General features: G+C 46.0%; 1 protein-coding gene across 7 annotated transcripts in view; it reads left to right on the top strand.

The window, feature by feature from the left end:
- CUX1 (cut like homeobox 1) overlaps positions 1–25,343 on the top strand; it is a 353,721-nt gene that overhangs the window by 148,047 nt on the left and 180,331 nt on the right. For all 7 annotated transcript variants that reach the window (XM_069571106.1, XM_069571105.1, XM_069571107.1 and 4 more), the window contains exon 3: positions 17,487–17,534. In XM_069571106.1, the coding sequence (XP_069427207.1) occupies positions 17,487–17,534 (48 nt within the window). The remainder of the gene's footprint in view (positions 1–17,486; positions 17,535–25,343) is intronic.

The following is a 25,343-nucleotide window of genomic DNA, read 5'->3' as shown; positions in this document are numbered from 1 at the left end:
GCTCTGCTATGAACCTGCCTGCCTCGGGGGGAAGCCCCCTCCTCACCCATAGTCAGACAAGGCGCATGTAGGGACTTCACATGTGCCAGAGATCAGATTGCACGCTGAAGGTGAACAGAGTACATTTTCCAGAGGAAAGACTGCTGTCCAGTGATAGGGAATCCTGGCGGGCACAGGTTCCCAGGCAGCACCCGTATCAAAACACGCCATGTTCTTGATCACTCACCACAGCTCATCACTGGCCAGGAGTGAGATCAGGGTTCCACTCAGCCAGGCAGGGGATGCAGCTCAGGGACCCCAGGCCCTCATGCTCCAGCTGGTCTAGTGATTCCCTGGCGTGTAGCACCCAGGCGGGGCCTGCTGCGGTGGCAGCTTTGGGTGAAATATTGCTTGGGAGACAGCACGGTACAGCGTCTTTGGCGCCAGCCAGCCCCCAAGTCTGTGGGATAGCCAAACAGCCTCAGGTGAAACACAGCCTCTCCAAGCCCCAGATTTCCTCTTTACACAGCGAGGATGATCCCAGGCGCCTGCAGCGAATGGTACGGTGCCTCCACCAGGCTGCCCACACGAGCCAGGCCCCAAGCATGCCTCGGGGGACGAGGCCTGGTGTCACCCATCTCCCTAAGGGACCCACGAAGGAAAGGCGCCGCGGGGGCGACGGGCCACTCATTCCAGACTGGGGAGCTGAGCCTCTTTTCATAAGTGAAATGATTCAAGTGCGTTAGGGCTCAGGCCAGGCCCTGGCCTCTGCCCTCTGCCCTCTGCCGCTTCTCTCTTACCATGGGATCACTCTGCTTCCCCACCCCAGGGCAGGGGACATGGTTCAGCCAGCCTTTCCGTACTTCTTTATCTCTAGTGTGTTTTTCTGTAAATTTAAACTTTCTTCGTTGGGTAAAAGCTTTAGAATTACTAAGATTCCTTTTGTGTTGCATAATGTTCTTGCCATTTAACAGATTAGCAGGCATAATTTCAGTGAGCCTTCGTGAATGGCATGCCTCACTTAGCTTAATCTCTCTTCGGTACATGTTACAACATATAAAGAGAACGTCTCCAGCACACACGGGGAGCTTGAAAATGAAAGATCACTCTGATCCAAACTCTGAGAACGCGGGATGACCTCTTAAAAAAGAGAAGACGTGGCGAGTGGCCTCACCTGCTATCAGTGCTGGATTCTCGAAACAGAAACGCCAGGTGCCCTCGGGACGGGCATGGGATGTCATACCGTGGCACCTGGGGGAGGAGGGAAAGGCACCGAGTTTGGGGTAACACTGCAGGAGAAAACCGGCCTTCCCTGGCCACAAACTTGCAGGCAGACACCACCTTTGGAAATCTCTGGGAATGCCGAGCCCTGTGGAAGATGAGCTGTGTTGAGCAGCCTGAGGGACCGAGTAGGGAGGAGTTTGAGAATCCAGAGGTTTAAGAGGGCCACCCCAAAGTCAGCAGCCTGGAGAGGACCACCCCATAAATGCCAGGCCCTCAACTAAGTTCCCGGGAAGAAATGACAGCCTTGTAGTCTAATCAGGTGAGATAGCTGAGTGCCCACCTGGAACAAGGTACACTTTGCAGACCCGTATAGAGGGTCAGGGGCTCTGAGCTTTTTCGCACATGGACAGGGACAAGGTGATGACCGTCACGGTCACAGTCGCAGCCACATTCAGGACCTCCTGTGTCTATTCATTCAAGAGCTTCCAGGATGCCTCCTGCGTGCCCCACACTGTTCTTATAAGGCCAGCAACACGCTTCCTACCTGACAGGAGGGAGGCCTGAAGTGCAGGGAGGTGAAAGTTTAGTAAGCAGTCCCGTTCACTCAGCTGTTCAGTGGCAGAGCTGAGATTCCAGCTCAGGTCAAGTTGAATTTTTGTGTGTGAGGATGACTTTGCAGACATGCTTACATAAGAAAGGGAGATTTCACAGGGTGACTGAACCGTGCACAGCGTTTCTTGAATCGAATCTGTGTGCAGGTAATAGGGTGCTGGGCGTCTGTTGTTTATAAGGCCACACCCAGGAGTGTGTGTAGTCTGGAAGAGGAGACAGGTAGAGATGGGGTAATTGGCTTGTTGGTGTGTATATGTGTGCGTGTGTGCATATCTACATGAAAAGAGTGGGTACGTCCAGAAGCAGCCCCAGTGAAGCACTGACGGAGCTCTGGAGGGTCCTGTGCGTGTGGACCCCAGTGACTTGCTAACCTGAAGACTCTTCCAGAAGGTGCCGGTCAGACACTGTCAGTTTACATTGCTCGGCCTGAGGCATGTATTATATTTTAATTTATTGAACTTTATTTCTATAACCCCTCCACACGGTGTTTTGTCTAGAGGAACCCCTGTCTGGATATATTGTTATAGTAGATTCACGGTGCCACCTATTCTTACGGCATTGCCACCACATTAGGGGAACAGCCTCTTGTTACAAAGAACAAATCCTGAGAGGTGCATCAGAGCAGGTGCTGCAAGCCCAGGCATGACGTGGAGGTGGCGGGGGCGGGTTGGGGGGCCTTTCAGTGGAGGGCACATATAATTCCATGGTCCCTTGCCTGGCAGAAACCACTCATTCCCCTGAAGTTTTTCTCCAAGACCACCAGAAAGAGATGCCTTTCTGGAAAAGTCTGACGCTTTCTGGGTATGGCGCTGTTACTGGGAGTCAGAGGTGACCTTTTCTGGCTGTGTCCGTGAACCCCATCTGAGAGGGGTCTGCCATGTGAAGCTGGTATCTGGTCAGGGCAGGAGACCGAGCCATGCCTCCTGATTCAGGGGAAGAGGTTTTTAATTCTTTTGCCTAGACACTTGAATTTGAAATTACATGTTTTGTTACACGTAATTTTGGAATACTCCAGAAAGGACTCTCCTACACAGTATTCCAAAATAATTTCACTACATTTTTTTTATCATCATCATTATTTTTTTTTTACAATTTATTTATTTATTTTTGGCTGTGCTGGGTCTTCATTGCTTCCTGGGCTTTTCTCTAGTTGTGGTGAGTGGGGGCTACTCTCTAGCTGCAGCTTCTTATTGTGGTGGCTCCTCAGGGCATGTGGGCTTCAGTAGTTGCGGTGGATGAGCTCAGTGGTTGTGGCTCCCGGGCTCTAGAGCAGAGGCGGTGCACAGGGTTAGTTGTTCTGTGGCACCCGTGGCATGGGATCTTCCCGGATCAGGGACTGAACCCACATCTCCTGCATCGGCAGGTGGATTCCTTACCACTGATTCCTTACCACCAGGAAAGCCCTCACCACATTAAGTTTGAAGCATGGGTTACCATCTGGTTGGTTTTGCATGATTTACTTTTGTAAGCAGACCTCCCAGTGGTCTTCCAGGTACATACACATCCCCAGCAAACTCCTTTTGCTTATGTAGCGTCTCAAGGAGCCAGTGGAGTCACGACTTAGTCTCCCCTGCACACCTACAGACAGATCTTCCCAGCCTTGGGTTGGGTACCTAAATATTTGAACCCCATGCTCTACAGCCAGTTTTCTTCACTTCTCTTTTGTGAGCTTTCAGCATCTCTTAAAGGTTATGTCTGAAGACTTCGCAGTTGCAAAGCCATCTCTCTCTCTGAAACCTGGAGCCCTCTATCCCCCACTTCCCCATGCGTCCTGCTCCCACTCTGTCCTCAGGGGTAAGCAGACCTGGGGTCGTTCATCTGTGCGTATCTATAAGCTTGACTCTCTGTACACATTTATTGCGTGAGTGAGTGAGTGAATGAATGCACGCACGCATGCATGCAGTGAGCATTCTCTCGGAGAATTCGTAAACTCTTAGCCAGTCATGGAATTTCCCCACAGCCAGCTTTTAGAGGCCTGAAAATATTTTTTATATTTATCTCTTTAAGGAATATGTCAGAAAAACTCAGCGCCAACCACTGTTTCTCAACTGATTTCCTGAACGTGTGATAAGAAGCACGATTCCTTGGGGGAGATAACCCGTTCAGGTTAAATTCTTGTGGAATTCCTTATAGCCCTGTGTTGTTCAGCTAAGATGTAGCAAGAATGTAAATAGCTAGGTACTTTTTGACCTACCTCAAATATTTGCCGATGTAAAACATTTTGTCCTCATACCAAACACACACACACACAACAACCCCAGCCCTGGGTTATGAATATGAGGACTGCGAGTTGCAGCTGTGTCTTGTGTGGCCAACCTGTAGACCAAGAGAAATTTTAAGAACAATAATAAGGTAAGAAAAGGGCCAAAGCTCAACTTGAGATGCTAGGAAATAAATAGATGTATATTTGCCATATATGGTAATGAAGAAGTCCGAGCAGACGCTCTTGGCATTTATGGACTTCTCAATGATTCATCAGCAGGACTGAGAGCTCCAGCCAAGAGATATAGAATTTGTTAAACTGTATCTCTTTCCTGAATTGTTTTGCTACAAAGAAGCCATGCTGTGTGTTCAAAAGAAATTCCCAGGACTGTGTCAAAGTTAGTGTTTGGTAACAGGCCTGAGAAAGAGGCATTCCAAAAGCATTTGGAAGCCATTCATTTACCAGAGGAGAATCACCCTCTAAGCATTAGCCATTTTTCTAGATTTTGTCGACTCAGGTTTGTCAGAAACGGAGGGGTCTGGGCTTTCTTTGCCCAGCTGCTCGTGTATACGCCCTTCCTGCTGGTCATCTGTTAAAGAGGTAGATGTTAATCCGTGGCTCCATCTCCAGGACGGGATTACAAACGTCCGTACCTCCTCCCAGCCCTCGGTTTCTGAGCTGCGCCTGGTTCCTGCCGTCCAGGCCCACAGCACAGCTCCCGGCAGCAGCCCGAGCTCCCTGGACTCCTCAGCAGGCCACTGCTCCTGCCCCTGTAGGAGCTCCCTGACCGCATCCCAGACAGCAAGCGTGAGGGACAGACACTGGCTGTCCCTCCCCTCCCGCAGCACTGTCATCTTGTCCCATGCCAGCCACCCCATCCCACCCCGGACATCCCATGAAATGTGCTAATTTTGAAATGACTCGTATGCTTAGGAACTGTAAAGTTAGGTGTACCAAGAAGATGTCGTTTTAGACACGGTCCTTGAGCTGTGCAGACTAACCAGAGGGAGAGAGTCAGTGGGTGAAATCATCTTTGGACCTTGAGGCCACAGCTTTTTTTTTTTTTTTTTTGGCACAGAATTCTATAGGAGGCATAGCAGAAAAATATATTTGTTTGTTTAAGGAAGCTACCTATAGATGGCTGGAGAAATATAGAAAGGAAAGCTATCTTAGAAGTTCAAAGAGTTGTTTTTATATACATTTTGTGGCTGAACCATGCAGCATGCAGGATCTTAGTTTCCCAACCAGGAATCGAACCCATGCCCCTTGAAGTGAAAGCATGGATTCTTAACCACCAAACTGCCAGGGGAGTTCCATCAAGGCCACAGCTTAATCAGCAGAATGGGCAGCTCTCCTCTCCTCCCTGCCCTCACCAGGCATCATCACCCTCAGGCCTGACCTCTGGGGTCCCTGAGGGCCTGCTGGATAAGCCTGGGTGGAACTAAGGAGGTGCCTCTTCAGTGCCCTTGCTGGACTTCCTTTGCTGGAGTGACGTCAGGTCCCCTCCCTGGAGCATGCCAGCCTGCCATTCGGGATGCCGAAGCGCACGTGCCAGGAAGCCCCCAGGGAGCATCTCTGTGCTCTGGAAGCTTGTATTTCTCCTCAATTGCTAGGTTGGGGTAATCCCTTGGGAAGCCTCTGAGCATCTTGAAACATCAAGCCTGATTCCAAAGGTTTAAATTCCCCCATTGCCACTGAGTCACATGTTCCTTAGACTTGGTTTTCAGCCATATGATATAAATAATTCCATTTAGAAATTAAGAAATTATGGTCTGCATTTCATATACCCATGGCTCTGTAGTATTTTCCAAAAAGAAAAAATGCATGTGAAAATTATAAGATCCCTGTTTGTATCCCTTGTCTGTGGGGCCTTCTGGTTGCCCAGGCATCACCAGGAACCTTGTTCTGCTGCTAAAGCCCAGGACTCTGTGGCTGAAAGATCCTGTCCCTGTTTCCATTTATGCGTCTGCATGAGTGTCTGAGGAAACATTTAGAGTGTGCCCTGCATCTGCAAGTAGATTTTCCCATCGTGTATTTTTAATTATTCCTCTGAGCAACTCTGTGAAGCAAGTAAATATTAATTTTAAAAAAATATGTACTGATTATTAAGCCAAGACAAAGGTATATCTCTTCTGTGCTGCTTAGTTTTAGGTAAGCTCGTTGCACACAAGTGATGAATAAGCTTGAAGTAAGGCCTTCAGGTGGGGAAACAAAGAAAACTGAGATCAGAACTGGAAAAGAGTAGGTTTACAATCTGATTTTTTTTTAAATTGAAATATAGTTGATTTACAATGTTGTGTTAACTTCTGCTGTGCAGCAAAGTGATGCAGGTATATGCATTCTTTTTGAAACATTCTTTTCCATTATGGTTTATGACAGAATATTGAATATAATTCCCTGTGCTTACAGTAGGACCTTATTGTTCATCCATTCTGTATGCAATCTGATTTTATATCATTTTTTATTTTCTTGGTGATATCTGTCTTTGTTTTATGATTTGCCTGCTGAGTCCAGGGTCTGTGGTGAAGTTGGAGGCGGGTGGGTTGAGGGGGGCTGTTCTGCCCCTTTGGTGCTGGTTTGAGATGATGTTTTAAGTGTCCCCAGTACTGTCTGAGATCTGAGACTTCATATTCTGATTACAAAAAGTATGAATGTTCATTACAGAAATTTGCATATAGCATAAAGAAGATAGTAATAAATCACCTGTAATCCAAGACATAAATGTTAGCATTTTTGCTTTAGATCTTTCTAATCTTTTTAGGTTCATAAATATTACATATGTTAAAACAATAGAGATTATTCTGTATGTGCCATTTGTAGCATGGTTCCCCCCACCACCAGCACCATAGTATTATATTTTATATAAATGAAAAAATGTAAAGCATATGATGGACCAGTATGCTTCCTGCTAATATTTGTTGTACTTATGAAATAATTCTCCTTTGGAGATCTATGTCTAGTTTAGCTATGCATTAGCAGGTACCATACTTATTTTCTTTATGAGTTGTGCACAGGCTGAAATAATGCCCGGCCTTTTGCTTGGCCACGTAGACAGCACTGTGTCAGGGATTCTGCCATCACAGAGCCACAGCAGGCAGGGGGGTAACCCCGTTGCTGTGTAGACCTTAAAGTGATCTTACTTTTTTGAACTATCACTCGGTTTCCATCCTTAATTTTAAAAAACAACACTCTTGAGGTTAAAAGGATACAATTTACTTAAAGCCAAGGAAGTGAAAAATAAACCATAATCCCACTCAACCCACCATTTAACACTGATGTAGTTCTCACCATCCTTTTCCAAACACCTACAGATGTGCATTATTCACTTTTACAGCGTGGGGATCAAACTGTAAACCCGTCTTGTAGTCTGTGGCTTCTTTCCCCCTCGCTTCTCCCCATTTCACCTCTAATCATCCTCCAGATCCTCAGGGGCCCCTTCCTCTGTCCTGCAGGAAGTGCCCACAGCCACAGCCGGGCCTGCGTCATAAGTCTGCCCACAGCGCTGTGTGCCTCCTCTTCATGTGCTGACCACGTGAAGTGCCCTCCCCCTGCTCGACAGGCACCCTACGAGGCACAGGGACCCACTGGTTTTGCTCATGACCGAAGGAGCACCTGGAGCAGTGTCTGAGAGCCTATAATAGCTGCTCAACAAATACTTGTTGAACAGATGGCAGGCATATGTGTTACTCCATGACATTAGCTGTCCTCTGAAAAATAATTTTACCAGCTACCTAATGTGCCACTTACAGGGCTTCCCTGGTGGCTTGGGCGGTAAAGAATCTGCCTGCAATGTAGGAGACCTAGGTCGGGAAGATTCCCCTGGAGAAGAGAATGGCTACCCACTCCAGTATTCTTGCCTGGGAAATCCCATGGACAGAGGAGCCTGGCAGGCTACAGGCTCCATGGGGTTGCAAAGAGTCAGACATGACTGAGCAACTCACACACATAACATGCCACCGTATTGCTTTACAAAAGTTTATTTAGTAAGTAACCTCCTACTGTTGGCATCTACATTATTTCTTATTTTTCTGTCTTCCAAACACATGCTAAGCATTCTTGTACGTAGATCTCTGCCTGCATCTCTGATCTTCCTGATCAGTGAATTCCTAGAAGTAGAAGCACTTGTGAAGGTTTAATCTGTATTCTACTCCAACATAGCCCATTTGTCTCCATGTCAGTAGGGCTGAAGATCCAGAGTAAATGACACAGTCGGGGAGAGGGATGCAGGGCAGTGGGAGTCACACTTCCTTTGGAGATTCCCAGGGTAAAAAGGCATCTTGGGCACGTCCCGTCTGGCACATGGATCCCCTTGGCAGCAGGTCCCATGAAGGGTCACTGTGGTGCTGTGTCTGGGAAGAGCTTCTGTTATTCACTCATTCTGTCCACAGGGTTCACAGTGTCTCCTCTGGGCCTGGCACCATTAGTAGCCCCAGGAATGCGGTCAGAGTGTGTGTGAATGGAGTCAACAGTCTACTGCAGGGGACCTTCCCTGGTGGTTCAGTGGCTTAGCCTCTGTGCTCCCAATGCAGGGGGCTCAGGTTCAGTCTCTGGTAAGGGAACTAAGATCCTGTGTGCCACAACTGAGATCGAAGATCCCTTGTGCAACAACTAAAACCCAGCACACCAAATAAATAAATCAATATTTTTTAAGTTAAAAAAAAAAAAAAAAAAGTCTTCCAGATATCTATCTAGACTTGGTTCTCACTCGAACTAGGAGGTAAGCCCCAGGAGGACAGGGACCACAACCAGCTCATTCACAGCATGGAGTAAATGCTCAGATAGGTTTGTAATAGATTATGTGTATAATATGTAGTTCTTCTCTTTGACAAACTCAAAAACTGTTGATGTTCAGATCCATAAACAAATCTCAGCAGTATTTTTAAAGTTCTGAATAAAACGTAAGGTTTAGAAACAAGCATTTATGCAGAAAGCAACCTGGAAGAATATTTTGAAATCAGGCCAGTCAGATGTAATAGAGAATCAGAGGGACCTGAGGTGGCCTCCTTCTGGGCCCCACCTCTGAACCCCTGGCCACCAAAAATCCCGCAGGAAGTCCCTGCGCCACCAACAGGCACGATGCCAGCCTAGGCCAGGAGAGCCAGATGCCGCAAGATGCAGGGGAGGGCCCAGAAGTGCCTGGCTGTCCCAGCTGCTGCACGGAACTCAGCCAGTCATCCGTGGGTCCACAGCCTTGACCTCTGGACGAGGAGCCATTCTCTGCTCTCAGACTAGAAAACCTTAAAGCTGCCATTTCCAGACATCTTGATCTCTTAATACTGAGGATTCCCAGAGAGCTTTCGTGTCTGTGTGCATATTGACCAGTAGTGACCATGTTAGAGATTCAAAAAAGACCTGTTTAAAACCCAGGACGTCACACGCACACGTGCCATCTCTTCAGGGTGATGACCTCACCCGGCACATAGTGTCTGGAGAACTCCACCATTCAGCTCTGTGAGAATGACACTGGAAAAGGAAAACGGCAAAAATAGTTTTTACCTCAGGCACCCCTGGAAGAGTCTGAAGGAGAAGCCAGGAGTCCCAGACCCCACTCTTAGGAGTGTTCAGGCTCTGCTGTATCGCTGAGCTGAGACCACGTGCTACCTTCAAACCAGGACCTCCGTGTATCTCAAATCTGTGTCCTAAGCACCGTCCTCAGCCTCCGTCACCTTTGGGCCAGGTTCAGGCATCACCGATCTGATAAACCTGCCCCTGTTCATCATCCAGCGAGTTCCCCCACCACTTGCTGTTGCCGAGGAGCTCAGGGATCCTCCCCTCCGCCTGGCTCCTTGGGTCTCCCTCCATCCTCTGCCCGTGGGTGCCCTCAGCTGGCCCTTGCCGCTCGTGCCAGGAGCCCTCCACTCAAGCCGTGCACAAGCTCCCCTCCACTCAGCCCCACACAGCTAGGCCTTCCCATTACACAGTTTTATGAGGCACTGTGCTGAAGGCACATTCATCAGTATTAGAGCTTTTCTGCCAAGATACAGAACATGTTTTAAATGGAGCAAAGAAATTTAAATGGGAAGAAATTATAGCATGAGTGAGTTTATCCCTTTCAAGATAATCTTATTTAATAACCAAAAACTCACAAAGATGTGCATTCTATCCAGCTACAAAGGCAGCGTGGCAGGTTATATATTGTGGTAATTACATGTTTGGGGTTTCATTCCTGCTTTAAACTCGATTTCTATTATCTCAGAAAAATCAACCATTGTAGAAAAGGACTATTCATTTATTTCATTGCTGGGTGGCCCATACACTGTAAAAATAGGTCAAGAACAGTAATCTAAATTGACTGCTGATAAATAATTAAAGCTAATGGAATTTTCTCAAATCTGTGAACTAAAATCTTCGAGAAATTGCCAGGACATACCGTCTGCTGTTGTATAGAAAGATATTTTTTATTTAACACTTCAGTTTAAATGCCATTTAAAATTACTCTCTTCTATCACAAAGACTGGAAGGAGCCTGTGTACATCTATAAAAGTAACCAGAAGTAGGGTGCTCTATTGAGAGCCCCATGACTCATCTTCGGATGATGAGATGGGAAGCGAAGGTTTCAGGATCCTGGAACAAAGAGAAACTTCTCTTTTCACTGAACTGCATCTTACAATGAGTTCTACAGTCTGTGGGTCACACAATATATATGGTCTTGCTTGAATAGCTCCATACCTGGCATGTGCTCCTGTGTACATGATAAAGGGAGAATTCAGCCATCTTCAGTGACACAAGTACCAAGAACTATCTTTCTTTTGTAGATAATTGTGATTCTCTCATTGGTGCCAAGACTTTATAAAAATACACTTGACGAGTATGCTGAGAGATTATTTTTGAAAGAGATGGCTTATCAATAAAGCAGATTGTTATATTACAGTCAATAAGAATAGCCCTAGACATGACACACTGGTGGGTTCTCCTTTATTAATGAGGACTGTTCAGCTGTCAGCAGGGTATTTTAGAATCCCAAGGACATCAGAGTGAAGAGTCAGTAGCCACATGCTTTTAAACAATATGTCTTCAGCGTTTTGGATTTAAGTTGTAGAAAGAGGGTCATTTTCTCCTTTCAGTTGAATTAAATGTTTTGGTTGAAAAAAAATCACCTATTTACTACTACTACTTTTTAGCAAAGTTGCAGTTGTTAAACTGCACTACCTATAGCTAATAGTGTATTTACAATGTTTTAATGTATTTATTAATGATGGATCCTATTTCTGAAATTAAACTTTTTTGCATTTCTCTTTATGAAAACACCATGTATGGAAATTTCTTGATTTAAAAAGAAACTACCCCATTCAAATAGTCCCATCTGGCATCTCTATAATCTGTATATCTAGTGTCTAGAATCTGACTATTTGTGCTTCACATTGTAAAGCTCTTTAGAACCTTTATTCTGGGGTAGCCAAGGTTACCGGAAGACACAGTGGGTATTGTCCCATGGCCATTAGGAGGGTCCCGTTCCTCCTCTCTTCTTCTCTAGAACTTTGTTCCAATATGACTGACGTCTTTTGCGGTGCTCCTCATATACAATGCAAGTCATGGGAGCAGATGGCGTTAGAGACACTGGTGGGGACTTGGAGCAACACTGTCTGTCCCAAACGGGAGAGAAACAAGGGACCGTGGAGAGAGGACTCTGGGCAGGAAGGCTCTGCTGAGGTTTGTCAGACAGCAGAGGGGAGAGTAGCGCTTGGTCCAGAGTAGCCTGTGGGAAGGGGATGAGCTGAGCCCTCAGATAACCTGCAGGGCTCCATCCCCAGGCCCTCAAGAGGAAGGCTCAGCCATCTGCGCTCCCTTGGTCGACCCAGGGCTGTGGGAAACTGCTTCTCCGACCTCCCACTAAAACAACGCATCATTAAGCAAGTCCATGCAATTGCCTTGAATCTGATTTTTTTTTTTTTGAGTGAATTATTTACCAACAGACTGCTTCTAGTAATGACGTTATTTCTGCTCAGGACAGCTTCCCTCTGAACGTCAGCATTCCATCTGGGAGAAAGAGAGTGGCCTTGGGAGGAGGAGCCATGTGGCCAGGACACCACAGGTCTCCTACCTGGGGCAGGAGATTGGACCAGACAACCCCAGATTTCCAGGTTAACCTGATGAAGTATACAGTTATTTAGCTGCTTGGCTGTATTATAACTTAAGAGCGACAGTCCCTCACCCCTCATTTCCCTCATTTCCTCTCTGTCTATTCTTTGTGATCGGTCAGTTGAAGGCGTCCAAAGAGTGAAATATGGTGCCTTGAAAAGCTTTCCTATTTCAGACGTACATGAGAAAAGGTGAAGAATGCATTGAACCCACCCTCCATCTATAATAATCATCCACTCAACACACACTTATGTCATCCTTATGGTCCCGCATTATCCGCTCCCCACCCCCCCACCATTGAATTATCTTGAAACAAAAATCTTATTTCATCCATAAACATTTTGGTATGTATCTCTAAAAGACAACAGCCCTTTTAAAAAAAAACAGCTGCACTAACTAAAATGTAGACCATGTCAATTAAAAATAAACAACTCGGGATCTATTTTAACTTCAGTTAATCTTGTGATCATCTCTTATCAGTTTTATAATGCATACACTTTAATACATTTCACCATGTTCAAATCAGAGTGAGGATGCAAATCAATGACATCACAGTTGAATAAGCAGCATTTTTTCTCTTTCTGCGGTATAACAGAACCTCTTACATTTGACAGTACCAAGGTTAGTGAAAATAAGCTATATTATACAATGATTTTCTTTGAATAAACACCTAAAACACTTTCAAGTCAGAATTTCCTTACTTTGAAACCTGAGTAATGAGGAGGGATTAGTGAACTCATCTGGAGATATTTTCAGCCCTGGGTGGGTGTGTAGCGCAGAACCTCTTCATTGAGAAACACTTCCTAGGGTTTAAAATCCTGGCTAGGCTTATATTTTCTTGGGCTCCAAAATCACTGTGGACGGTGACTGCAGCCATGAAATTAAAAGACGCTTGCTCCTTGGAAGAAAAGCTGTGACAAACCTAGACAGTGTATTAAAAAGCAGAGATATCACTTTGCTGACAAAGGTCCATATAGTCAAAACTATGGTTTTTCAAGTTGTCATATACAGATGTGAGAATTGGACTATAAAGAATTGATGAAGAATTGATGCTTTCTAATTGTGGTGCTGGAGAAGACTCTCGAGAGTGCCTTGGACTGCAAGGAGATAAACCAGTCAGTCCTAAAGGAAATCAACCCTGAATATTCATTGGAAGGACTGATGCTGAAGCTGAAGCTCCAGTACTTTGGCCACCTGATATGAAGAGCCAACTCACTGAAAAAAACTCGATGCTAGGAAAGATTGAGGGCAGGAGAAGGGGGCAACAGAGATTGAAACAGTTGGATGGCATCAATGACTCACTGGAATGAGTTTTCGCAAACTCCAGGAGATAGTGAAGGACAGGAACCCTGGCATGCTGTAGTGCGTGGGGTCACAAAGTTAGGCACGACTGAGTGACTGAGCAACAGCACACAACAGGCTTATGTTTTTGCCTGGCCCTTGTCAACTGTTAAACTCCTTTCCCTACCTGGATGCAGTGCAGGAAATGTGAGCCAAAACCCCGGAAACAGAAAAGGCTGAGGGCTACCCCGGGCTGAGGTGGTTCTGAAACAGAAGCCAAAGGGATGCAGCCACTTCTGAGGATGCTGCTGGTTCCCTAGCGGCTGCTGTATCCACACCAGGTCAGGTGGCTGGCAACCACAGGGGAGCCAGAGAAGGGGCCCTTTAACACCTATCCTCCACTCTGTGCCTGGTGCTCTTGGGGAAACCCTGTTGTCACCACAGGAGGCAGGACCCCACTTCTGGTCCATGCCACCGAGCACAAGGTGTCACTGAGACAGCAGCTAGATGGTTCAGAGCCTTCAACATAGGCAGAGTCGCTCAAGAGAAAACACACCTGAGTTACAGAGAAGCAAAGGGGAAAGGGCGTTGTAAAATTGAGAAAAACATCCTGGAAAATCTGGAGTTTCGAATCTTCAGGAACTGGAGATCGTTTATGACTTGGATGATGCATTTGTGATTCACAGCCTCCTTTTGTTTACACGTGCGTCCTGGCTGTTCCCTTTCATCTGCTGTTCTTTCAAAGCTAAACAGCTTTGTCCTGGCACCATTCTTTGCAAGACTCAGAGGTCGGCCCCGGGGTAGCCCCCAGCTGAGTCCACAGTGTAAGGATTCTGTGACACTGGCCCTGGCATCGAGTGTCAGTGTGGACAGGAGAAGTGTGATGCAAGCTGGGGGTGCCAGGCCCCAGAGAGGGAAGAGAGCCTCCCAGAGACCACTCAAGTGCTCAGAATGGGCAGAAAGTCAAAGATTCAGACCATCTGGATTCAGGGACTGTGTGTCTTGTGTCTCTCGCTGACACCTCACAGGTGTGACTGAAAGCTGCGTGGTGATTTTGTCATTTTATTTCTGTTTTGCTTTTAAGTCAGACCGGTTTCTCCAGCGATAGTCATTAGATAGAAAATTCCTCAATGGCATTTTGCTGTTCAGTTTTCTGATCTAAAAAAAACAGAACTGTGAATCAGTGGTTTGAAGAATAATGAAAATCCTTTTCACATAGAAGCATCTCTTGATAAACATCACTTATTATTTGCAACATGCTCAGGGGAGAGAAGGTTGCAACGCAGTTCTCTGGCTTTGCCAACAGACATCCGATATTAATAATCTCGAGGGCATTGCTCTCTGCGTGTTAAGATGTTTGCTGCTTTCTGTTCGATAAATGATGCAGAACTAAAGAAAATTTGAAACAGTGCTGAAAAACTGTTGCAGAATTAAGTGTCATGAGGCTAAAAACTTTGGGGACCTTCTATTAATTCCCTAATTCTCTTTCATGCCAGTGTGCTGTTGATCGGCCTGGACCCGTTTTTCTTCAGTTTGCGGTGGCAGAGAAGGGCATGTGGCTGCCTGTGATGACCAGGGGTGACAGAGCCTATAGTTTCTGGTGCCGTCCAGACAGTAAAGTCCACCCTGTGCTCAAAGGACAGTGCATCGCGTCATGTCCTCATTAACCCGTGACAGAGCCGCCCATGGATCAGAAGTCAACATCCTGGGTTCTGGGTCCTTAGTTTGGTCCTAAACCAGGTGATATTTGGAGGTAGCTGTGTTGGTTAAGGAATTTCTCAGACTGCCTCCCCCCTTGGCAAAAAAAAAAAAAAAAATGGGAATAGGTGATTATTTTTTTTAGCTGGTGACTCGAAATACATCACTTTGTGTGTATATGGTTGTGAATATTTAGTGCCTTTTTTTTTTTTTTGTCCTCTACTGTATTCCGATAGATGTGTGTGCTTGAGTACAAACACATGCAGCTTTAGTATGTTTAACAGGTTGTTTTAGCAGGTCTGTCAGGAGACACTAATATGCCCAAAGACATGATTTCTGAAATATATGGGCTGGTTAAGACCAGGGGCAACAGAGAGCAGTTTAGTTTATTTACTATCGTTATGAGCAGCATGACTCTTTCACCTGCCGTGCTGGAGTCCTCTGGAAACACTTCTGCCATCTCCTGAGCTTCTCAAGGCTGGTGTTCCCTGTAGGCTGGCCGCCTGTGCAGGCTGGCAGGGCTTGGGGCAGTCCTGGCACAAGCCTCATAAGAAACACTGTAGGCTGAGCACCAGGGCTCCTGGTACCTGTACCCAAAGCCACCATCCACCCCCAGGAGCTCTCCGTCCTCCTCTCTACACAGGGTCTCAAATGCCTTGGCACCACCAGCTCTCACAGGCCATGACCCCATCCAGCCTCACCATTTCCTTTCCGAGTCTGGGCCTTTTCATTACAAGCCTTCTGAATGGTCCCTGTGTACCTACACCCCACCCCCTCACTGTGTTGCTATCCATGTGGCCTCCGGCTGTCATACTTGTACCACACCCAGCCAAGGTGATTCCTTTATTAGTCTCCATGTGGTCCCCTGGAGAGAGCTCTGGGTTCATATCCTGACTCTTCCCCAGTGTGCAACCTTGGATACGCCTCCTTCCCCTTCTGAGCCTCAGGCATCCCCATCCATGACATGTGGGTACCAGTCCCTTTGGTTGGCAGAGTGACTGTGGAAAGCAATGAATGCCCTGTATCTGAAGCCCCTCACTAACATAGGCTCTCTCCAAGTGGTAACTCGTTAACTTCCACCTGCAACCCCCTTCCCTGTGGGGCTCCCCAAACCCCATCCCCCTCCTTCCTCCCCACACAATCCCTGCAGCCTCTCCCTCACACCCGCATCACCCTCAGCCCCCTGCAGGTCAGTTTCCAGCCCAAGACTCTACTCAGCTGCACTCAGCACTACCTGGACATTCCACCGAGTGGTGTTCTCAGGCCTGGTGTCTGTGACAAGATTCAATACAAATACCTCTTCCCTCTTGATACAACCTCCTCTCAATCTGTGTTCTCCTGATTCTCCTACTTCTGATTCTTGATCTTCACCTCTCCCTCTGGCTGTCGGGGAGCGAGGGGTCCACCAACCTTGACCCTCCACCTCCTGCCACCAGGGCAAGCCCCAATCAGCTCATGCAAGTGCATCCCTCAGCCCCCAGCTGCCTGATGTGGTGGCCACTGGACACACTTGGCCACAAGGGCCCACCTGAAATGCTGCTGGTCGAAATGGAGATGTGGGCGGGAATGTACCCCAGGTTTCAAAGACTTAATATCAACAAAGGATGTAAACTATCTTGGATTTTTGTATTGATTACATAGGAAATGATACTATCTTGGATATATTGGGTGAAGTGAAACCGAAATTGATTTCATCTGTGTCTTTTTGCGTTTTGAACGTGGCTGTAGAATGTCTTAAGTCACACAGGTAGCTGGCACTCTGTTGGTGTTGGCAGCACTGGCCTGGGAGGCGGAGCCCAGCCTCAGAGGCTCACGTCTGTCTCCCATGAATAGTGCTTGGAAATAGCAGCTGAAATACAGGATGGTGACCCAGGTCCATTTCAGATACAAACAAATCAAAGCTACATTATAATATCCTATTTTGTTCTAAGCAAACTATCTTAGGCTGACACTAGCAAAAACTTGTGTCAAAATGAGGTGTATCTAACCAGAACTCAGAGGAAATAAATCCTAGTTGTATTCTTAAGTGAGTTCTCTCTCTTTTAAAAAATCTATTTGGCCGCACCAGGCCTTAGTTGCAGCATGCAACGGTCGCTCATTGCTGCACTGGAACTCTTAGTTGCAGCATGTGGGATCTAATTCCTTGATCAGGGATTGAACCCAAGTGCCCTGCATTAAGAGCACAAAATCTTAGCCACTGGACCACCAGGGAAGTCCTGAGTGAGTTCTTCTAAGCTAAGGGGCACGGTTGGCGTGATTTGTGTTGTAGGAGGGAGGCCATGATCCAGGAGAGGCATCAGGATTGCTTTATGTGACAGAAAACAGCACTGAACTCTTAGGAGACCTTAACGAATGTTTCCCTTCTCTTTTCTCCTCCAATGGCTCTTCCTGACCCACCTTCTCGCCCCAGGATTTGCGCAAGCAGGTAGCACCGCTACTGAAGAGCTTCCAAGGCGAGGTAAGCGTTTGGGTTTCTTTTACATCCCCTGTTAGAGCCACCTTCCCATTCATCACGCTTTCTTCCTATTCTCATCATGTAAGCGCCACTGGCGCAAGGTGCTTACTCAGAGGCAGCCTCCCCAGCCACACCAACCCATCATCCTCAAAGTGATGTTTCCACTGAGTCCGCCATTAAAGCCCACGTGGGAGGGGAGGGCGGGGTTCAGGATGTCAGAAGGGGAAGCGGAATCTGGGGGGCAGCAGCCGGCATGTCACACATCCCCCAGCGGAGTGGGCTTGTTCCCACCCCCGCCTCGGAGCTCACAGGTCTCCTGAGCTGTTCTGAGGCTCCCACCCCAAGGCTCCCTGTGCAGAAGGACGTGGTGCGTCGGCCTGGTGCCTTGGTGCACAGCCCCGGCGGGGGGAGAGGAGCTTCACAGGCAGAAGCCACAGGGGTGGTTTGGGGCTTGGTAGAAGGAACGTTGTCTAAGGAATCCTTCCAGAGAAGGGTCAGCAAGATGGCAGGTGGGCAGCCGGTCACCTGAGACCTGTGCACCCTGAATGCTGCCCATGCACCAAGGAGGCAGGTGGTCCAAGTGGGTGACACGCCAGCTCCACCTCCACTGTCTGTGTGGACACTTGGTGAATTTCAGAAAACCAGAAATGGTGTTCATGTGGGGGAATTATTCCCTCTCTGCCCCTCCAGTGGGAATGATAGTATTGTAATATTTGTGAGGACAGTTCCCAACCTTTTGGCACCAGGGACCAGTTTCACGGATGACAATTTTTCCATGGACCAGGATGTGGGAGATGGTTTCATGATAATTCAGTCAAATTATATTTATTGTGACTTTATTATTATTACATCACCTCCATCTCAGATCATCAGGCATTAGATCCTGGAGGTTGGGGACCCCTGCTCTAAAGAACCCATGCTGATGGGATCTCAGAAATCTTGTGTTCCTGCAACTTCCCAACTCTCAGAGAGCCTGGGGAAGGGGCAGGATTTGGGGAGGTGAGGGGGCGAGTTCAGGAGAGATGAGAGCAGGCAGGCAGATGGTCCCGCAGGAGGCTGGGGAGCAGGAGACCAGGGCTGCCACTGGGAAGACTCTTCAGCACTCAGGTGACAACAGAGGCTGCAGAGGAGATTGCAGGACAGCAAGGGACACACGTGGGAGCAGCAGCCACACTGCAGCTGTGGCGGCTGCAGATCTGAGAGCCAGGCAGACGGGCTCCTCTCCCTGTTGATAACTTCCTGCCGCAGGAAGCCGCCCCCCACCCCCGCCCCCGCCCCGTGCTTGGCTCCATGAGACACAGAAGGACATCAGTAGCCCAGGTCTTGGAAGGACTTGCATTGCCCTTCCCTCAGAATTATATCTCCACACCCTCGTTGTCAGTAAAGCCGTCACCTTATGCCTGCCCACACGTGACCTGATCTCTCCTACCTGTTCAGCAGCTTTTGTGAGACCCATCGGCTTAGTGTTTCTCTGGCTGAAATAGCTCAGGGTGCTCTTTCTGTTATTTGCTTGCATTTCCTTCCTTTCTGAATAATTTCCAATCTACATACAAGTATTAGTAGAAAGGCTGGGGATAATGAACAGCTGAGCCCTCTTTACCCAGACTCCTCACCTGTGAACGTCATGCCATGCTTGTGCCCTTCCACCACACCCCGCCCCTCTCCCCCCGCCACCTTGTGCTCAGCGTTTGAAAGTGAATTGCAGAGAGTGGAGGCGGTTATGCCCTTAGCTGCATGGGCATCTCCTAAATTCAAGGGCATTTCAAATGAAACTGAGTTTCTGTAACTGTCATACTTTAACCCTGTATATCACAGCTGGGAGAATACCATGAATTTCATAATATCTAATGTTCTACCCAAAATCATTTTTCCCCAGTTGCCCCCAAAATATCTTATAACTGCTCTGCATTACATTTAGGGGGTATTTGCATTTCTCCTTTAATATAGACACTCTCTCCATGCCCTCATCTTTGTTACTGACTTTTTTTTTTTTTTTTAAAGAATCTAAGCCAGTTGTGTAGATTATCCCAGATTTTGATGAGGCAACGGATTTAGTTCTGGCAGTATAAATTACATTTAAAACGTCTGTGAGACATCTAGGCTTCCTATTTGCCTGATTTTTTTTAAGGCTATTTGAAAAGTAAATATTTTTATAATACCCTTAATATCTACCAAGCCTCTGCTAATTGCTATATTTATATTAAACAATGTGTGCTTTCTAATAAGCTGATTTGAGTGGAGGGAGCTAAATCCTGCTTGTTTCTGAGCTTGCATAGGAGCAAGTAACTGCACGTGGGGACCACTCACGCAGACGGGGCCAGAGGCAGCGTGTCCTGGTGCTTAGATGGGCAAGATCCATTGGTATTTGAAAAAGCCACTTTCTCTGGTAACTACAGGCTTGTTCTCATACCCATCACTCTAGGGTCTGCTGCTACAAGTTTATTTATCAGATATATTCTTAGAGTTCATCCCAAGGTGTCTGAGCTCCCCCTGGGAGAAAGTACCGGGTTAGTGAAACATGATCTTTGCCTCAGAATTTGTATAGATAGCTTTCTTTCTTGAGATCCCCAGAAGAAAAAAATAAAATAAAATAAAAATGAAGTTTTCCGACAGTGTGAAATTCACAGAGGCCTTTAGAGTTCCGGCGAGAACACTCCTTTATTGTGTCATGGGAAATGCTAGCCTGGCCAGGGGGCTGCTTACACCCTTAGGTGTTTGTTCTCCTGTAAACCCAGACACCCTCCTTCCTGTGGTTTGTGGGACCCGCGTGACTCAGTAACTGCTCACCTTTCTAGAGTCCACTTACCTCTTCACTCCTGTCTCAGGATCAACGGCCCTCCCACATCTCCACCAGGCCCAGGCCCTCACTGACAGCCCCTGAGCCTTTGCACGGCTGACTTGCTTCCCAAAACACTCTGCATTTACCCTCTTTACCCAGCTTGCTTTCTCAAGGAGAGTCTTCCCTGAGCCCTAGAAGACAGGCCAGGTCCCACCTTGCCATGGGCTCTGAGCTTGTCTTCATGCCAGAGACCCACCTGCCATCTGTATCGGTTCCCCTCTCGTCTGTATAATGTGTGAAGGCAGCTGCTGTGTGCTGTCCTGTCCATCAGCCATTGTGTCCCCAGCAGCAACTGAGAACCAAAAAGTGTTTGGCCTCTCAGAGTGGTTACTGATAAGCTATGGAACAGCCAAGTTTCCTCGGAGGCAGTTTTAAAAGCACTTCGCCTCTGTCCTTTCTCCAGGATCTATTGCTGTTCATAAGGTGAGAGTGACCCCGGAAGGCACGCTTGAGAAATACCTTTAGAAGAAACTAGTAAATAATGATTTGTTAACCTTGATGGAAATGTTTGGGATCATATAGTCATGATGGTTATTCATAGTTGTTATAACAGAGTCATCAAGTTTAACTCATACTGAAATTATAGTTATTTATGGCTTTACCTAAATTTTGTGGCTTCCCTGGTGGCTCAGTGGTAAAGAATCTGCCTGCAATGCAGGAGACTCGTGTTCAATCCCTGAACCGGTTGGGAAGATCCCCTGGAGGAGGGCATGGCAACCCACCCCAGTACTCTTGCTTGGAGAATTCCGTGGACAGACGAGCCTGGTGATTTACAGTCCATAGGGCCACACAGAGTCAGACACGACTAAAAGCGACTCGGCAGCGGCAGCAGCATACCTAAATGTGGGGCTTCCCTGGTGGCTCAGACAGTAAAGAATCTGTCTGCACTGCAGGAAACCCAGGTTTGATCCCTGGGTCAGGAAGATCCCGTGGAGGAGGGAACGGCTACCCACTCTGGTATTCTTGCTTGGGAAATCCCATGGTCAGAGGAGCCTGGCAGACTACAGTCCATCCCAAGGTGTCTGAGCTCCCCCTGGGAGAAAGTACCGGGTTAGTGAAACATGATCTTTGCCTCAGAATTTGTATAGATAGCTTTCTTTCTTGAGATCCCCAGAAGAAAAAAATAAAATAAAATAAAAATGAGCTGGACACAGCTGAGCAACTAACACTTTCACTTTAATACCTAAATTTGTGTTTCATAAGCCCGGCTGGGCAGGGGCGGGGATAGGGGTATCAGTCCAGTTTAAGGCTTAGTTTAGTCCAGTAATTCAGATAGTCCCTTCAGTGAAGTGACGTTCACACTCTAAGAAAATGCTAAGTCTTCCAAATGGTCGGCCCCGGCTCCTTGCTCCTCTCCCTTAAGAAGGGTCTTCATACAGAGGTCTGGGGATGAGGAACTGGCTCAAAGCCCTACTCCTCTTGGCTGTAGGGGAGCTAGATACTTAACCCGTGTCCTCAGGGAGGAAACTCCACTTAAGAACTAACTTAGTTGCTTATACTAGAGGGGAAATAAAAGACTAAAAATGCATGTGCTTAGCATCCAGCTTAAAAAGTTATAAAAATGCAATAGAATAAACTCAAAGAAAAGTGGAAGAATGAAATTTTAAAATATAATTAACAATATTATATACATTAAAATGGACTTCCCTGGTGGCTCAGCTAGTAAAGAATCCGCCTGCAATGCAGGAGACCTGGGTTTGATCCCTGGGTTGGGAAAATCCCCTGGAGAAGAGAAAGGCTACCCACTCCAGTATTCTGACCTGGAGAGTTCCCTGGACTGTATAGTCCATGGGGTAGCTAAGAGTTAGACACGACTGAGCAACTTTCACTTTATAAATTAAATGAATGAAAAATAAAAAGACCCAAGAGAGAAGCAGCCCAAATGTTGATTTTTTGAAACAGACTACTACCAGAAACAAACCACCTTCCTAAATCAAGGAAAAAAACCGGTAAGTAATAAAAACAGGATAACTTCTCAGCTACAGCACAGAGAGATTAAAGAGAAGATAAGGGACTATTATGATCTGTCTTATGCCAATAAATTTTAAAACCTAGACAAAATGGACAAATTTCTAGAATACTGTGATGTACCAAAGTTGATTAAAAAAGTAGAAACCCAAGTAGCCTTGTAACTTGCAGAAATATTCCCACAAGGCCTGGACAGTTTTATGGGAGAATCCTATCAACCATTCATAGAACTGTTCTGTTCTTTTACAAAATAGGGAAACTTCTTTTCCTTTAGAAAATAGAAAAAGAAAACACTTCCTAACTCACTTTATGAATCTAGCGTAGTAGCCCTTCATACCAAAACCAGACAAGAACAGTGTGAGAAAGGAAAAATTAAAGCTAGCCTTATTTATGAATAGATACACAGAAGTCTTTAAAAAGGTACTAGTAAGTTGACTCCATCAAGTTCCATGTATCCCAAGAATCTGTTTGGTTTAACAGAGTTATTGACAAGTTAACATCATTTGCAGATTAAAATGGAAAAATCTCAAGTATGACAGGAAAAGAATTTGGTATACTTCGACATCCATTCATGATTAAAAGCAAACAAACCAACCTACCAGCAAAGCAGGAACAGAGGGGAAGTTCCTTAACCTGGGAAAAGGTATTTATCAAAAGCTACGTCAATCATCATACTCATTGATGTTAAAAACATTCCCTATAAAATCAGGAACAAGACAAAAATGCCTACTATTACCACTTTTATTTAACATTGTACTGGAAGTCTTAGCTAGCATGGAAGACAAGAAAAAGAAATAAGTACAAATATTGGATCAGAAGAAATAAAACTGTCATTTTTCAAGTGAGTCTCAATTATTTAACAAGACTGCTAGATACAAAATCAATAGACAAAAGTAATTGCCTATCTCTGCATCAATAGCAAGCTGAAAAAGGATACTGTTGCAGATAGCAACAAAAAAGTAAAGGATACTTAGAAATAAATATAATAGTGCACAGGAACTCTTTCTGGAGAACAGTGTAATGTTCTTATTGAACAATATTAAGGAATATTTTAAATGTAGAGAGTTACGTTATTCAAGAAATTCCCACTATTATTAAAAACATTAAGGACTTCCCTGGTGGTTCAGTGGTTAAGACTTCACTCTAATGAAGGGGGTGTGGGTTTGATCTCTAGTTGGCAAGTTAAGATCCTACATGCCTCAGGGCCAAAAACACCAAAGCATAAAACAGAAGTGACATTGTAATAAATTCAATAAAGACTTTAAAAATGGTCCACGTCAAAAAATCTTAAGATTAAAAAAAGATCAATTTTCCCCAAATTGACAATAGAGAGTCATAGTAGTTTTGATCAAAATTTCAACAGTATTTCTTATGAAACTTAAAAGCTGATTCCAGAATTTACATATGCAAGAGCAAATGGTCAATAATGGTGAAACTGAAAGTCCATCAGTCATGTCCGACTCTTTGAGACCCCATGGACTATACAGTCCATGGAATTCTCCAGGCCAGAATACTGGAGTGGGTAGCCTTTCCCTTCTCCAGGGGATCTTCCCAACCCAGGGATCAAACCCAGGTCTCCCACATTGCAGGTGGATTCTTTACCAGCTTTGCCATAATGGAAGCCCAAGAATACTGGAGTGGGTAGCTTACCCCTTCTCCAGGGGATCTTCCCAACCCAGGAATTGAACCGGGGTCTCCTGCATTGCAGGTGAATTCTTTACCAACTGAGCTATGAGGGAGGCCCAATAATGATGAAGATAATAGTAAATAAGAATAAGACAGAGAATTTGCCCTACCATATTATCAGAGCTACAGTAATTGGCACTGCTGCTGCTGCTGCTGCAAAGTTGCTTCAGTCGTGTCCAACTCTGTGCGACCCCATAGATGGCAGCCCACCAGGCTCCGCCATCCCTGGGATTCTCCAGACAAGAACAAACACTGGAGTGGGTTGCCATTTCCTTCTCCAATGCATGAAAGTGAAAAGTGAAAGTGAAGTTGCTCAGTTGTGTCCGACTCTTAGCGACCCCATGGATGGACTGTAGCCTACCAAGCTCCTCCGTCCATGGGATTTTCACAGGTATGGATAAATACACCCGTGGGACATAGTAAAGAAATCAGGAACTGACCTGTGCACATACGGAAGCCAAATATATTGCAGACATGGCACTGCAGATCAGTGAGGTAAGGGGGGGCTTTTCAATAAGTCTCCTTATTGAGGAGACTTACTGAAGGTCCTCTGACCTTTGGTTATCCTTATGGAATTAAATGAAATTGGATCCCTACCTCATATCATATGCAAACGCAAATTACAGATACAGACTTAAGGTAAAACTTTAAATCTTTTAGAAAAAAGTGTAGAATATGATGATTTGGGGCTATGGAGGATTTATTACGCAGAAAACCATAAAGAAAAACATTGTTACATTCAACTATATTAAAATTTTAAAGTAAAAGCTTCCTTTTTCTCTCCATGGAAAGATAGCCTAAATAAAGTGAAAGGTGAACCCCGGGCTGCTAGCTCAGTTTCATCGTTTTCGAACTAGGAAAGGGAAAAATGAAAATGAAGAATGAAAGACATTTTCATTATCTGTTGGGAACTTATCAGCACAAAAATTCAAACCTATCTGAACCTCTTTCATAATAAAAATCGAATGCCCCTGATGTGAATGTTGCCCCCTCGGGCCTACCGTGAACCAGTTCTATGGGGGGATGTCCTTGGCCGCAGCTCACAAACCAGGAGGGGATAGTTGCCACACACATAGTTGACAAAGGAATAGTATTCAGGAAAAAAATATATATATATTTATACATATATATATATATATATTTAGTTTTACCCGTTAATAAGAAAAAGACACGAGACTTCCCTGGTGTTTGAGTGGTTAAGAATCCACCTGCCAATACAGGGGACACAGATTCAATCCCTGGTCTAGGGACTAGGGTCCTGCATGCCGGAGTTTTGAGGCCCAGGCACCGCAACTACTGAGCCTCCGCATTCTAGAGCC

Source organism: Ovis canadensis, chromosome 24 (genome assembly GCF_042477335.2).
Source record: "Ovis canadensis isolate MfBH-ARS-UI-01 breed Bighorn chromosome 24, ARS-UI_OviCan_v2, whole genome shotgun sequence".
NCBI lineage: Eukaryota > Metazoa > Chordata > Mammalia > Artiodactyla > Bovidae > Ovis > Ovis canadensis.
This window is presented reverse-complemented; position numbering and strand designations above follow the sequence as displayed.